This window comes from Caretta caretta, chromosome 9 (assembly GCF_965140235.1).
Source record: "Caretta caretta isolate rCarCar2 chromosome 9, rCarCar1.hap1, whole genome shotgun sequence".
NCBI lineage: Eukaryota > Metazoa > Chordata > Testudines > Cheloniidae > Caretta > Caretta caretta.
The window spans coordinates 89,633,405-89,649,125 of NC_134214.1; the positions used below are offsets into that span (position 1 = coordinate 89,633,405).

At 39.0% G+C, this 15,721-nt stretch overlaps 1 protein-coding gene across 1 annotated transcript in view; it reads left to right on the top strand.

Annotated features, from left to right (window-relative positions):
* The window catches only part of CUL4B (cullin 4B), a 31,770-nt gene that overhangs the window by 752 nt on the left and 15,297 nt on the right, over positions 1–15,721 (top strand). The window contains exons 2-10 of the mRNA XM_048864138.2: positions 249–755; positions 3,855–3,970; positions 9,410–9,513; positions 10,537–10,606; positions 11,118–11,191; positions 12,502–12,664; positions 12,769–12,858; positions 13,185–13,267; positions 15,103–15,170. Of these exons, the coding sequence (XP_048720095.1) occupies positions 249–755; positions 3,855–3,970; positions 9,410–9,513; positions 10,537–10,606; positions 11,118–11,191; positions 12,502–12,664; positions 12,769–12,858; positions 13,185–13,267; positions 15,103–15,170 (1,275 nt within the window). The remainder of the gene's footprint in view (positions 1–248; positions 756–3,854; positions 3,971–9,409; positions 9,514–10,536; positions 10,607–11,117; positions 11,192–12,501; positions 12,665–12,768; positions 12,859–13,184; positions 13,268–15,102; positions 15,171–15,721) is intronic.

Genomic DNA, 15,721 nt, shown 5'->3' on the forward strand with positions numbered 1-15,721 from the left:
AGAGAGGCATGAGAAACCACTGAGAAGAAACAAAGGAGCAGTGAAAAGACGAAATAAGTGATTCTACCGAGAGAAGAAAGTGAAGGGGGGGGGGACTGAACGACTCTGCTAGCAAAAAGGAGGAGTTGAGAGACTCCTCTGAGAGAAGACAAACCAGAGACTGACTCTAACTCTCTCTTTGTCTGTCACACCAAAAGAATTTGATGCCCCTCAGTCTGTTCACCTCTGTGTGTTCATGTTTCCCACAGGTTTCTCTTCCCCCAACCCCCCAGCAGCAGCTCAGGAGGTCAGACCTGCCACTGATGGTAATAGCAGCAGCAGCTCCTCCTCCTGCAAGAAGAGAAAGTTAAACAACAGCAGCAACAACTCTGAAAGAGAAGAGTTTGATTCCATTTCCTCCTGCTCCTCTTCTCCTTCCAAAAACAACTCATCATCATCTTCCTCCATCATCACCACCTCCTCAGGGGGCCCCTCATCCAACCATCATCTGCAGAAGAAGCTGCGCTTTGAGGACTCCTTGGATTTTATTGGACTCGATGTGAAGATGGCTGAAGAGTCTTCCTCATCCTCTTCTCCTGCTCCCTCTTTTCAGCAGCAGCACCAGCAACAGCTCAAAAATAAAAGCCTTTTAATTTCATCAGTGGCTGTGGGGCACCATGCAAATGGCTTGACCAAAGCTGCCTCCTCCACGGTCTCCAGTTTCGCCAACAGTAAACCTGGCTCTGCCAAGAAGTTAGTGATCAAGAACTTTAAAGGTAATAACAAGCCATAATTTGTCCTCACCTTTGAGTTGACACTCAACTCATGTGCTATTTCAACATGACAAGCTATCCAGTTAGCTTGTAAATAGGTTTTATTGGAAATACTCTTCTGTGATGAACGCCTGAATCTGTATGTAAAAGGGAAACATAATATGGTGTAGACTTGCCAAATCTAATACGCACTTGGAGGCAAACTCCATCATTTGGGATTACTTTTAAGGTACTTTTCATTGCCTCTTTTGAGAGGAAGGATTTGAGACCTCATACTCCTGATTTTTGTTTTTAAATCACCCTTATTCAGAATGATACTATTTGATATCCCTAATGTAGTAATTCCAACTCCAGAAACAACAAATAGTTTAGTCCAGTGTGTTTGACAGGTCTCTGCAGAAAATATCTTATTAAAAATAGCTAATTGTCCATCTCATTTTGTCCATCACAGTATGGTCTCTGCCTATTTTATTTCATTTTTAAATAACTTACATTTTTAGGTGATTACTAAGCTTTTATGATTGAGATGCTCTTCCCTTCCCCAGGTCTCTTAATGCATTGGCATACTTTTTTTTTTTTTTTTTTTTTGGCCTTTTCCTCTCCTTGTTGCCCCACTTCTCTATCCACCCTCTCACCAGAAGGATGTGTGCTGCTCTTGTTGCTTGAGTTTTGGAGTGCCACGTGAGGCCAGGCAGCGTTGTGGCAGAGCTGAGTGCTGCAGAAGCAAAGCTTGGGCTGATGTGATGCTGCCTGAGAGCTATTTCAGCTGTATTATGGGCCACTATAGGAGCAGGCAGGGAATGTGCATAGCTTTCAAGGAGCTGCTTGTTGCTTTACCTGAAAACCATGGGCAAAATCCAAGCTTCATACAGCTTTCCTTGTTTCTTTCCTCTACACCACCTCATGTTAGTCTGACAACTTATTTCGCTACTCCTGTTCTCCTCCATCACATTGAACAAACAGTGGTTTATACAACATTTGCATCCCAAAAGATACTAAGGTGCTTCATATGCTTTAAAGATATACAAGAGGAGAGGGGCTTTTTATCTTATTCAGGACAGTAAGTTTTTAGTGAATCTATATCTAGTGTTAATTTATGGTGCTCAAATTAGATTATAACTTTGCTCTGTGGTATTCATGATAGCATTTATGAAAAGTTCTTCCATCCTACTGCGGAATGCACTAACCTCATTTAGTTTGACTCAGTTCTGGAATTTTAGGATGGTGATGCATGATAGCGAGAACTGAAGTCTAGTCTTCGTTTATGGCTTCTCTTACAGGTTATAGGTGAACGGAATATGGGCAGTAGCTTTTCACAACTTTTTTATTGTTTGTTTAATGTTGTAGCTTACACATTCTTGTGAGAGTTGTTGCATATTATAAACTGTTGTTTGGTCTGACACTTCAAAAATGTACCAGCTCTGTGACTGCTATTTATTGAGTCAGTATTAAATGACAGATTGAAAATATTTTTTAATTCTGCCCTTATCTGTGTTATTAAGAACACCTTATTAAAATTAGAATACGTTTTTAAAACAGGAATTTTTCACTGTTTTATTTATGTATAAATTCACTCAGCTTTGACAGTGAAAGTGGGCTAATCGCATTTCTACTTAGTGCATAAGAACCTGAATAGGAAACTAACATAATGCTGGAATATTGCCGACACTGTGTGGAAATAGGTATTTTGTTTTAAATATACGTCTCTATTATGACTTCCTTCCCCCCCCCCCCAATCACAAATTTCTGTTGTCTTAATTTTGTTTAAAAACTGGGTTTGCAAAACCTAAACTGTGGGCCAAACGTGACCTGAAAGCGTACATGTCTTTCTCCTTAAACTCCCTACCCTCCCTTCGCCATATCCCAATATTCCTCCTAGAACAATGATCACTTGACTTAAGTATTTTGTTTTTAGAATTCTAAGTTTGCTCTGTCCTGAAACCCCTTATACTTTCTGATGCCTTGGGATGTGGCTATGATCCTGGCTAAAAGAGAGTGAGAACCAATCATTTAGGCATCTCATCCATTTTTGTTAATTGTTCAGAAGGGTTCCTGTTGAACACTGTAAGAGACTCCATCTCGTAGGTGTTAAGGTCTCTACTTCTGCTGCACTTCCAGCCCTTGCCAGAAGCTAGTGTTACTCACAGGATCCTGTTACTGAGCTAATTAATATTAAAAAAAAAAAGTCATTAAAAAATCCCCAAATATTTCCATAAACTTGCTTTAGGCAATCATTTTGTGGTTAGATTTATGATTTAAAAATTAAACTTACCACAGCACTGAGGATTTGACTTAGGAAATTTTTGTTAACCTCTTTTACATACTTTTTTATTGAAGGTAATGTACAGTGGGGAGGAGCTATGGAAAGAAGGCTGTACTAAATGATAGTGGAGTTGAATCTTTCCAAGTCTGACATACTTGAACATAAAGAACAGGGCTTGAAAAACATAACAAACACCTACTGCCCAGAACCTGCAGACCTAAGAAAACACGACTGCATTGGTTCAGATTGGAAGATTTTCTTTGCAAACAAAGGTCTATAATCTATAATGTTTATAATGTTTCCTGTGTAAATATAGCTTAAAACCTGCATAAATTGATGGGATGGGTCTCCTTCACCAGTTTTCCACTTGGTACAGTTATCTGTCTTGGAACATCTGTCACACATCTCTAAAAAGGGCTGGCTTCATTTTACCAACACATGATGATCAATCTGTATGTCACTTTCTAATTATTTTGTCCTGTGCTGCCAGCTTAATAAAAATCAGTATTAATGAAAGTATAGACTAACGATATTTTTTTCACTTGAACTGTTAAGACATTAGGTATTGCAGAGTTTATAGACCGGTGTATCGTATCTGCTACAAGTGCTGTGATGTGCAGGCACAACAGGGTGACTTGAACACTGTGAGTCAAGTTGAAACTTAGAATTTCATTGCTATCTAACAGTGAAAGCAGAATCTGATGTATGCCTAAATAGACTTTCTTTATGTTTTAGTGGAAGCTAGAGTGTTTTTTCAAATTTGTCATCTTCACATTTATAAAACAACTAGAATTTTCTGCTCTCCTTAAACAGGATCTCAACCTTTGTTTATATCCTAGATAAACCTAAATTGCCTGAAAACTACACAGATGAAACCTGGCAAAAATTGAAAGAAGCTGTGGAAGCTATCCAAAACAGTACTTCAATTAAGTACAATTTAGAAGAGCTCTATCAGGTAAGTGGTCCCAATCTATATTTAAAGCCATTCAGTCTAAATAAAATCTGGATATGCTCTGTTCATTTTTCATTTCTCAAAATTATTTTTGTGATTTTAAAAAAGAAGGAAATATGACACTTTGTAGCTACTTTCCTACTGAACAAACTATTTACTTAGAACAGTTTCTCAAAGTGACTTTAAAAATCCAGAATAAAGGATTTGCAAGAGCTAAAGTTGAACTGAGAACCTTTTTACCTGCCAAGAGCATAATCTAAGGTGTGGTTTCCCTTGCAACAGTTGACACGAATTAAATAAGGCAAGGAGCTGTATTCCCTTTACTACTGCTTTTGAGTTTGTGCTGTGTAGCTGCTCAAGGAGAAACATGAAATCCTAAAACGTTTGGTGTTTAGGTAAGAAAAGGACAACTTGGATTAAAATGTAATCTATTTGTGTCTGTCTAAACACAATCTCTGTTCATAATTTGGGATCATAAACAACCATTTTTTAAAAAAAATCATTTAACTTCTAAAGTAGGTGTAAAATGTGTCACCATATTTCCTCATGAAAATCATATTCGTTTGGTTGTCATTGCTTGCCATTAGAAATTATGTATATTTGACAGTGAAAACATTTAAAACTCCCCCCCCCCCCCCCCATCATTAGTAATGATTATTTTGCCCTGATTATTATTATTTTTAAAGAATGCTGTCAGGTCTAAATTGAGTATTAGACCTTTTTTATAAGCTCTTCAGTCTTTATATAATTACATTTCTGTTTCTGCATTCTTTATGTACAGTTACTTAACTAAATTTGTTTAGTCAAAATAACTGGGACTTCCTAAACTTGGGGGGGGGGGAGTTGTACCACCTAGTGCTGCATGCAGTTATAAAGAAGTACTTCTATTTTGTTCTGTTTTTAAGCTTTTATCGTTTGATAGGTTTTCATGGTTTTTTTCTCGAAAAGGTGAATTTTGAATGTGGTTTTGGCTCCAGCAAATATACGATGACATTCTGTTTTTAAGTCTTATTGAAGTTTGGGATGGGTTGAATTGCCTGAATATGGGCTGGATATTTTTTTTTCTTTTTTGCCGTCCTCATGTCCCCCCCTCTCAGCGCATGTTACATGCGCTTTAGATTCTTGTTTTGAACTTTTAAATCAAAACCAGCAAGGTTGAGAAACTTCATGTTTGGCATGTGCATGGTTCCACAATAAAGAGCGCCTTCTTTGCAGCATTTGGAGGAATTGATGGCAAATTAGATACCCTGAAATCAACAACTGCATGTGTATTTAAGCTCCGGACAAATAGGCTTATACTGTATTGAATAATGCAGAACTGCAAATAAATGTGTTTTTAAAAAATACAGTGAATCATGGGCTTATCTACCACTCAAAGGACAAACAAATCAATTAACTAGTAGAGATGGCCTTTATCTACAAAGTCATACTGAAAACCTTGCCACTACTTCAAAGTAGTAGTTTAAAATGAATTTGCCCTCTTAGAGGTTGATATCAAACCAGGTTTCACTGTGCTACTTATGCTCAAGGAGAGTGAGTTACAACTACTTTGAGAATCATGACTTTGAATATCCTGACATATGTGTTGAAAATTTCAGCCATAACGTTACAATTATTTAAATATATTTAAGTGAATAGGAACATTTCATACTTGACTGCCCTCTAAGTTGAATCTAAAAATAAATGTCTTAATTTAAAAATAGTAATAGCAATTGCTAGTATTTTAAATGCTAAATAAACTAGTGCTGCTTGTGAACAGCTGCTTGGTAAATGGATCTGATTCCAAATATGCTTTGGCAGACATCATTATCTAAGCAGAGAGAGGAATGGCCCAAAAAAAGCCTGTTGAAGTTCCTTCCCACACTCTTCAAAAGGATTTATTCATATTTTGTGTTTGAACAGAGTTAAGCTTCTTGGTTTTAGTTTGACACATCTGTGTGCCAGTAAAATCCCACTGAGTGAACATTTTTTTTGAGCCTTTAATTTTTTAGACCACGAACCATTAGCGCTGTGTTACTACTTCTACTTCTTAGGTTGAGGTTGGGGAAGAGCGCACATAGATAAGCAGCTAAATAATCATGGAGAACTGAAAGCTTTATACAAATGGTTTATTTGCCAGAATAATTTTCTTCAGTACATCAACACTAAAAAGTAGAGGCCTAGACTTCCCTGTTTAAATGGATGATTATAAATAAGAAAGGTCAGCTTTTTAAACATTTCTCAAAGTACCCATTGCTATGGCCTCAGAAAATCTTCCAATCTGAACCAATGCAGTGGTGTTTTCATGTGTGATTCCACCCCAACCCCTGCCTTCTCTTCTTCCTTATCCTCCCCCAAAACAAATGTAAATTTCATAATACCCAGATGTGTCTGGGGAGCCTTGGTCCCATGTCCTGAGTATGGCTAATACATCTGAGAGTGCAGAATCCCAAGGCAGGGCATCTTATTCTGAACAGCCCACTTCTGTGAACCGCAAGTAGGTAGTGTGATTATTTGCAGTGTTAGCAACAGCAAAACATCTTGTACGGTATCATTTTAAATATTGATCTAGTACAACAATGTTGCAGTAGCAATTGTACAGTATCAGTGGAGATACTTCCATTTAAAAGGACAGTGTTTTCAGCAGAAATTCCCAGTATCTGCCTGTTTTTTTAAAAAAACAAAGAAAAACAACTTGTCTGTTTTTTTCTGAAATTTCATAGTTGGTGTGGAATTTTTTCTCCATTAAAGTGCATGTATTTTGTATTTGATTTCTTGTGTCAACAAAAGGTTTGAAAATCCTATTTGACACAAGCGTGTTGTGAATTTTCCACTACTTATTACTGTGTAGAACTCCAGATATCATGTGCTCATGCATGTATATGTGTGAAGTTTCATACATTAAAATAAATGCATCTGAGTTTTATTTAACTTATTACACATTGAAATAAATGCACATGGATGAAATCCATCCATTCATAATGGGCCTATAGAAGGTCCTCCAAAGTGCATAAGTCCTTGCAGCCATGCAAAGAGTTGGAAATGGAGTGGGTACTTATGCAACCCCTGTTTTCTAGGGTGCGGGGGGGGGACTCTGTAACACCTCAAAATAGACTGGCAAAGAGGGGTGCAGATCAGGAGCAGATGATTGGCCAGAAATGATTGCCTAGGGAGTATGGAGAGCCAGCCATTGTTAACCCTGCTTATTAACTAGAAGAACGGCCGCAGAGGGGTTGGGCATCTGGCTCAAAGGTTACATTCCATCTTTTCAGCCCCCAGTAGTCATCTTCCCCCCACCCCAAAGCCCATTTGGATGGAAGAGGGGTTACATTTTGTGTCCTGTGTTTACTTGAAAGTTTGATATGACTTCTCACATTTTAATGGTATGTAAGTTAGAAGCTGACCACATAGGCTATAGAGCAGGAGAGAAGGGGAGAAAACTCCAACCCATGTGCCATCAAACTGAACAAAGAACTGTACTGTATTTAATAATGCAGAACTGCAAATAAATGTGTTTTTAAAAAATATAGTGAATCATGGGCTTATCTACCTCTCAAAGGACAAACAAATCAGTTAACTAGTAGAGATGGCCTTTATCTACAAAGTCATACTGAAAACCTTGCCACTACTTCAAAGTAGTAGTTTTTCTGTTAGATCAGTGGTTTTCGACTTGTGGTCCATGGAACCCTGGGGGTCCACAGTCTATGCCTAAGATTTCCAAAGGGGTCTGCACCTCCATTCAAAAATTTTTAGGGGTCAGCAAATAAAAAATGGTTGAAAACCATTGTGTTAGATTAATACCATTTTTTTAAAAAACCAAACTCAAGACTGAGAATTTAAACTCTCAAATATCAGGAAATTCAGTTCTGGCTTTCCCAGCAGCCGGAACTCAACCATCTTGTTCTTATGTAGCATTTTGTATTATATGTGGTGTTTATACATCTTGCTTTCATGACTAAAACTACCTTGAAAAAATGATGAATTCTAATTCGGTGAATTTGCGTCCCATATATATTCAGAGTTAACTGCTTGTTTTTGACAAAAGAAGTTTGTACTAATTTTTACTCCCTGTTCATCCTTTGGAGCTAATATAATTATGGGTGAGTGAGCAGCATTTATTTCACAGAATTGCTATCTTCGGACTGTAGAGTCTTTACTGCTGGTGTTTGTTGCAGAAGCTAGAAAGAACCCAACTTAACTGTCAGATCCCATGCTGAGTTAGCTGTTGGAATGCATTTTTACTTGTGAACTGAGCAAATACAGTCTGAAAATCATGGAGACATTACATGTGGAACTAAAGACTGGTTCTTCTACAGATACCCACATATTCTTACACAAACACCTTAGTTAACCTAACCTTTAAAGCTGTTCATGTGCATTCCATGTAAACACAATCAATACAAATTAGGAAAACACCAGGTAAGGGTCCATCCACATAAAAAGCAATGTGACTTCACATTGCCATTATGCCTACAGACTTTATCTTCACAGCCTTTTACTCCCCCACCCCCCGCCCCAAACATCCATCATGCATGCATCCATTTTTTCTAAACCACAACCAAATGCTCTTAGTTAACTATGCCCTCAGGTAGTTTAAGATATTTTATTGAGAAAGTATGGAATACAGAGCACTACCAAAAAAATCTGAGGTTATAATTAGGCTTGTGTGACCTGGAGAGATGTTGCAGGATTTAGAGGGAACTTGAGGTGGGGAGTGTGAAAGGGCGACACTGGAAATCATGCTCTCTTGCAATAAGGCTTCCCTGTCTCTTCCAGTGGAACTGCAAATGGCTTGGTAAGTTTAGTAGCTCATAAAATAAAACCTTAAGTGTCTGTGTTTCAGAGTAATAAAACCCATAAATTGCTGGAAAATTGAACTACCTCTGTTTCTGCATTTCTCACTTGGGCACTTAATGTATGTCTACACAGCAAGTAAGCACCTGCAGCCGGTGTTGGTCAGCTGACTTGCAGGCTCAGGCTGCAGGGCTGTAAAATTGCTGTGCAGACATTCAGGCTGGAACCCAAACTACGGGGCCTCTCAAGTGGGGAGGTTCCCAGGCTCTAGCATGAGCCTGAACATCTACACAGCCGTTTTTAGCCCGGCAGCCCAAGCCTGGTGAGCCTGAGTCAGCTGACTCAGACCAGCTGTAGCTGTGCTACTACAGGTCTTTTATGCCAGTGTAGACATATGCTAAGACTCCCACTGAAGTCTGTAAACCCGTGGGTTGTGAACTGTTTAAGGGCGGGCCCTTGTAGTGTCATTTTACTGCTGTAAAGTGCTTCGTACATCTACTGTGCTGTGAAAGCAGCAGTATGTAATGTAAAGTTCCAGAGAGGGTAGATCTGCTCAAGGATCAAAACCAAACATGTCATTTTTTTTTGTTTTGTTATTTTTCTTTAAATGGAAGCCACATGGAGAAATTCATTTTTATCTTGCTATATCTGTGTCATTATTTACTTTAGGCTGTCGAAAATCTCTGCTCCTACAAGATTTCTGCAAACTTGTATAAACAATTGAGACAAATTTGTGAAGACCACATCAAAGCACAAATTCACCAATTCAGAGAATATCCTTTAACTGAAAGTCTTTTCACCTGCCAATCTCAGGAGTCATGTTTCTTGTGCATCAGTTGATGGCTTTGGGGAGGTACCATTATCTTATAGTTTGGCATTGTGGCTGGCAGAAGTAGAAAGAACAAAGTATAAGATAAATGTAAAGCTATTTAAGATCTTCACAGAGCAAAATGAATGAACTGTTTTAGTTGTAACACCTTGTAAGTATTAGCAATGGCATCAACTGTTGTAAAGCACAGGAAGATACCTGAAACTGCTTTATGTGCAGGTAAAGAGAATTAATTTCAACAACTTTAGTTTTGAATTGTATTAAGAGTCTAGAAATATCAAGTACTCATTTACTGGTTTGGAATCTTTAAAGCTTTCTTGCTGAAATGGAAAATGGATTATTGCTAGTACTTTACTAAGAGGCAGACATTCAATAATCCAATGATTTTACACCTACATATTTTGTGCCCACAGTAAAATGTGGATGCAAATATTACATTTAGACTTATCTATAAGATTTGGGGTCACATGTCTGGTATTAGACACCTTAATTCTGGCATTTGTGCTTGGAAATGATCTCCTGTGCAAACTTTGTAAGTTTGAGTCCCTCTGAAAACATGGCCTGAAACATTCTGTATGTTTACACTTCAGTCAATCATTGTGTCTGAATAAAACAACATATAATTGTAGTTTTTCCATATGCTAGCAAAGTATTATTGTTAACGTAGATTAGTCTTCAGAGTCCAAACGTGTTTTTGTTTTTGATAATGGGACTTAGGCTCCTGAGTGATTTTTAGGTGCTTTTGATAATTTTACCCTGGTCTTGAACTACTGTTAATAACCATGACACTAATATAAACTAAAAATAGCATCTGAAAAAAAATTCTGATCCTTTCCAAAAGGTAGCTAGTGAATTTATGATGCACTCTGAAAGTATTGTGGAAAAGCAAACAAGTACTGTTGAGCTTTTTAGGTGGCTAATGTAAACTATGGGATTTTTGTCATAATTTTCTTAACTGCCTTTTCATGGATTCGCTGGACAGTGTTCTTTTTCTAAAGAAAATAGACAAATGTTGGCAAGATCATTGCAGACAAATGGTAAGGTTGTTTTTTTTTCCTTTTAAAAACAAACCTGTCTATTCCTGACGGTTTACTTATCTCTCTCTCATTTTTTTACAAATGTTATCTGATTTCTAAAGTAAAGGCTTCCGTTATAGGAGGAAATGACATCTAACTTGTTAGAAATGAAGCTTTGAAAGCACTTCCCTGAGATGTACTTCTGAACATATGGCTTTGGTCCTGAATAAACATTTGAAATGCACATTGCGTGTGTATATGCTAGCCCTTCCCCTCGTGTTTGTAACTCAGAGACTAATTCTGATTTTACCCTTGGTTCATGTCTAAATGCTATTTTGCATTCTTTCCCACCCTAAATCAAATGCTAAATGTCATGTTGATCATACTTAAAACATCCCACTGCATACTAGTAAATGCAGAATACTCCAGAAATTGTTGGTAATTTTGGCACATACACATATACAGGTATATGACATTTCAATTTCAACTGATATAAAAATGCTGGTGACTTTTTTCCCCTCCTCCCCAACAGATCATGATTAGGAGTATCTTTTTGTTCCTGGATCGAACTTACGTTCTTCAAAATTCAATGCTGCCATCTATTTGGTAAGAATGCAAAGAATAAAACTGATTTTTTTTAAAAAAAAATTCTTACTATTTGAAATATAGGGATTGCAGCTAGCTACAATTTTTTTTGCCGTTCTAGAAGAGAGAAATGTTTTGAATTTAATTTCCATGAAATGTGAGCATTTTGCAGTGACTAATACCAAATTTTAACTGAACTGATACCATCTAACTCCAGTTTGCATAATACAAGAAAGCCTTTTCAGTAATTGAAAAGCCAGGATTTAGGGTCAAAGGGTCATTGGCCACACATCTGGTTATCAAAGGTAGTGAGGATATTTAGTACATGTGTAACATTCTAAAGATACAATGCTTTAAATATATTGGATAATGAATACGTACAACTCCTAATTTTATAAAGGGGTAAACTAAGGTTATGTCTACAGTACCAGCTTGGGCTGTGATTCCCAGGTCATCTACACGTACTCCCATTAGTTTGGTGAGAACTAGTGCAAGTATAAACATGCACTGCAATAGCGTGGCTTACTCATGCCGAGTCCATACCTACAGGGAGGTTGTATTCAATATGGCTAAGCCATGCCACTGCCTTTGCTACCATGGCCACACTGCTATTTATAGTCTCAATAGCTGTCATCGAGCTAGCACAAGTAATTGTATGTGAGCTGGGAAATCACACCCCTTGCTCATAGGGAAGACATGATCAATGAGAGGTTACGGTCAGTTTTGGGGTGTCCAACTTGATACACCCCTTAAAGGTCTAACTTTTTCAGAAAGTACTGAGCATCCACTCTCAAATCAGACCCACTTAACGCATCAGGTTGGACACCCAAACCTGAGATCCCGCCTCCAAATCACCTTTCATCATTTAAAATCTTTGCCTAAGGACACCAGTGATAGAGCTGAGATTAGAACCCTGGCTTCCATTCCATGCTTAATTCTTTTGAGAAAACTGCTTTATCTTTGAAGATATGCTAGTCTTCCTATTAAATTGAGGAAACATTTTTAAGCCTCATCAATTTTTAATCTTTCTAAATCCAGCTAATCCAAGCTAAGAATGGTTAATGTCCTAAAACAAAGTAATTATCAAAAATAAATCTCATTTGTATCTGCAGATGTGAGAATGTGTACAAGAGTATTACTTTAGATAGTTGCCTATTGTTGTATGTGTGCATTTACACACCTCTGAAATGGCTTAGGAAACTCTGAGAGAGTAAATGTTTGAGCATCAGAATCAAGAACGTGTGCTGCTGTTTTTATTGTGATGGTTAAAAATAAAAAATTCAGAGATGGTTCTGCTTCAAATTATTTAAGAGGCTTTTTTATCTTTTTAGGGATATGGGTTTAGAGTTGTTTAGGACTCATATAATTAGCGATCAGAAAGTTCAGAACAAGACCATTGACGGCATTCTTCTCCTGATTGAGAGGGAAAGAAATGGTGAGGCTATTGATAGGAGTTTGCTCCGAAGCCTTCTAAGTATGCTTTCTGATTTGCAGGTGAGTACATTTTCTTCAGTTAGCAGAAAACTGAAAAAAGTACCACACTTGTATTCCAGGACACACTATATGCTTTACACTGAATTATTCTTCTTTATTCCTAGATTTATCAAGATTCTTTTGAACATAGATTCTTGGAAGAGACTAATCGTCTGTATGCAGCAGAGGGACAGAGACTTATGCAAGAACGAGAGGTATTTTATGTTTTAATCTTTTTCCTCTTGTTTGCAGCCACTGATGAAACATCTTAGCTAAGAGAGAGCAGAATAATGTGTTCCTGTAGTGCATTCTCCTCATGCATAGGGTAGCAGGAAATATTCCCAGCAATAGTGTGACTTGCTCATTTACCTTTTTAAAAACTGTACTCGTGGCAAATGTACTCAAGCACCATCACTCTAGGGCCTGGTGTTCTTGGTCCCAAAATTAGTCTGTAGCTGTTGCTGTCAGACTTTGGTCCCAGCATCTCTTCAACATTTCTTCATTATGTAAACAGTAAAATAACTTTCTTTAATCTTTTCAGGTTCCAGAGTATCTTCATCATGTCAACAAGCGATTAGAAGAAGAAGCAGACAGAATTATCACATACTTGGATCAGAGTACACAGTAAGTGTGTGATCTGCCTTGCCTTGGTATCTTTAGCCATTCAGTTCTAATCCTATTGAAGGCTTTTGCCACACAAAATAACTACAGTTATTGACTAACGTATTATTTGTATTCAGATGTAATGTAAGTTGCCAAATGCTTCTCCTCTTCCCCAAAACTGCTTCAAGCCAATCAGTCATTGTCTTATTTTGCACAGCTAACTGGAGTGGTTCAGATTAGAGGCTGATTTGACTTTTGGGCAATTAATTTGATTTGTAGGCCATTTTAGGGGGAGAGCCTGTGTTCCTACTAGCTGTGGCAACTACCTGTATGAGCAAATACTCGGTTACCTTCTTAACGAAAGTAGAGAGAGGCCAGCAATAGTTACGGGGTATTCTCAGTGGGAAAACTCTAAACTAGTTAAGGCTATAAATACCATTCAAGGAAGAAAACTTCTTGAATGTCAGTTTCTTAGATAACGCAGTCATCACCCTGGAAACTTAAAATGAAGATGACCTTTCGGGGTGGACTCAGATGCAGAAGGTGGCTGGTGGGGATGCTGGAATTCCCCTAGAGAGAGATACTCTGAGGCCACTGCTGTGGTTACTGGGAGGAAGAGGAGACCTGCAACAGTCTTTGTATGGCCCTCTTTGAGTACATGGGCAGCAGGTCTTACCTTGGAGTTGGGAGGGAGCAGGCCACTGAATGATAGAGGCCTCTTACTATAGTGCAGGGGTTCTCCCAACAAATATTTTGGTGGCCTCAGTGTGTGGCCACCAGCTCTTGCTGCTGGCCACTCTGACAAACCAGTCTCTCTGTCCCTGCCCACCATAGTCCTTCAGCAAGGGCCCACCCCTGGGAAGGTGTGTCAGGAACTCACTGGCCACCTGTGGAGTCCCGGACACCCCATGCCCCAGCCTGGCGGGAGTGGAGGAGTTTCCCAGTGACTGAACACAATAGTCGCCTCCAGCGCTGTGCACACCAGCCCCACGTGTCTCCAGAAGTGCTGCTTGGAGCCCCTGAGGAGGCCGCGTGGTACAGGATGCTGATCCCTGCTGGCGGTGCCAAAACAAACACCAAGGCAGCGCCTCTCGCTGCCCTTGGTAACAGTGATTCAGGAGCAACAGCTGGGTGCTGCAGGGAGAGGCTGCTGCTCCCCCCTCCTCCTTCCCCCCGAATCTCCACCCATGCTTTGGAGGCTGTCGTGGCTGCAAAAAAATCTGCTGGTGGCTGCATTTGAGAAACGCTGCTCTAGTGGATGAGGAGGCAGCACCAGAGATGAACTCTGAGGGAGGGGATTTGGGACTGCTATTATGCTGTTTCTCCAGTCCTGCTGTCCCCACTCTCCACCCCCTCAGCCATTAAAGTAAGAGTCTGCTAGGTCCTTCAGTGGATCCCTTCTTCCTTAGTCCATTATTAGCAAAGTCCCCATTCTAATTTAGGAGCTATTGGTTCAAATACCTGTTGTCTTTGCACCTTCCTGGTCACTGTCTCCTTGCTTTATGGTCTCTTGCAAGGCCTGAATGCCCTCTTGCATGAGGTTGAAGGAAGCATATTCCCTGAGGAGCTGCTTCCCTAACTTTCTGCCCTGATGAGATCCATCTTGTGCATCACCTTGAGGCACTCAGTTACCATAGTGATGAGTTTACTATAAATCCCTCCTCAGCAAGTAGTTACCTACTGGGGGAAACAGGTTAAATATATTTATATATTGTTTTGTTAAACACACAGCCCCAAGTTACTGGGCAGGATCCTGCCAAGTGTAGATTTAAGTCAGGTTAGTCTGTTCTTCAAATGGGATTTAAAACTGTTAGTGATAGAAAAAGGAAAAGTAATTCTAAACATTTCTTCTATAGGAAGCCACTAATTGCTACTGTAGAAAAGCAACTGCTAGGTGAACATTTAACAGCCATTCTTCAGAAAGGTAATCTTTCTTCTTTATAGAAATGTTTCTAGTTACTGCTTCGGGGCTTTCATTCCTGTGCTGAAAAGAAAGTGACACATTCAGGTGCTGGGGGAGGACACAAGCCACATCATTCTTTAACACTCCTTGCTATTCAGTTCATGAAATAGCACTGAACATTTTGCAGGAGGGCAAGTCCCATTCTCCTTTTCAGAGGTAAGGAGCCACAATGGTGTCTTCAAATACATTGCAGAGCAGAAGGAAAACTAGAATTAAAATACAGATGTTGGGTTGGGGATTCAAGTAACATTTTTAAGATCACGAGTGGGGGGGTAGCCTTTGCGTTAGAGCCAGATGTAGCAAGGGGGACCATTCAGGATTAGCAAGCAAACATGCTACTCTACTCTAAAGAAGGCAAAAACAGTTAAGATACACTGCTTTAGCCATGTAATAATCTCTCCTCATGGTCATGAGACCATGTGTGCTCCAAGGGAGGTGAATAATGAATACATGAGTGCAACCTGCACAAATTGTTCATCTAATATGCTTTAGTAATTTTCAAGTCAAAGGAA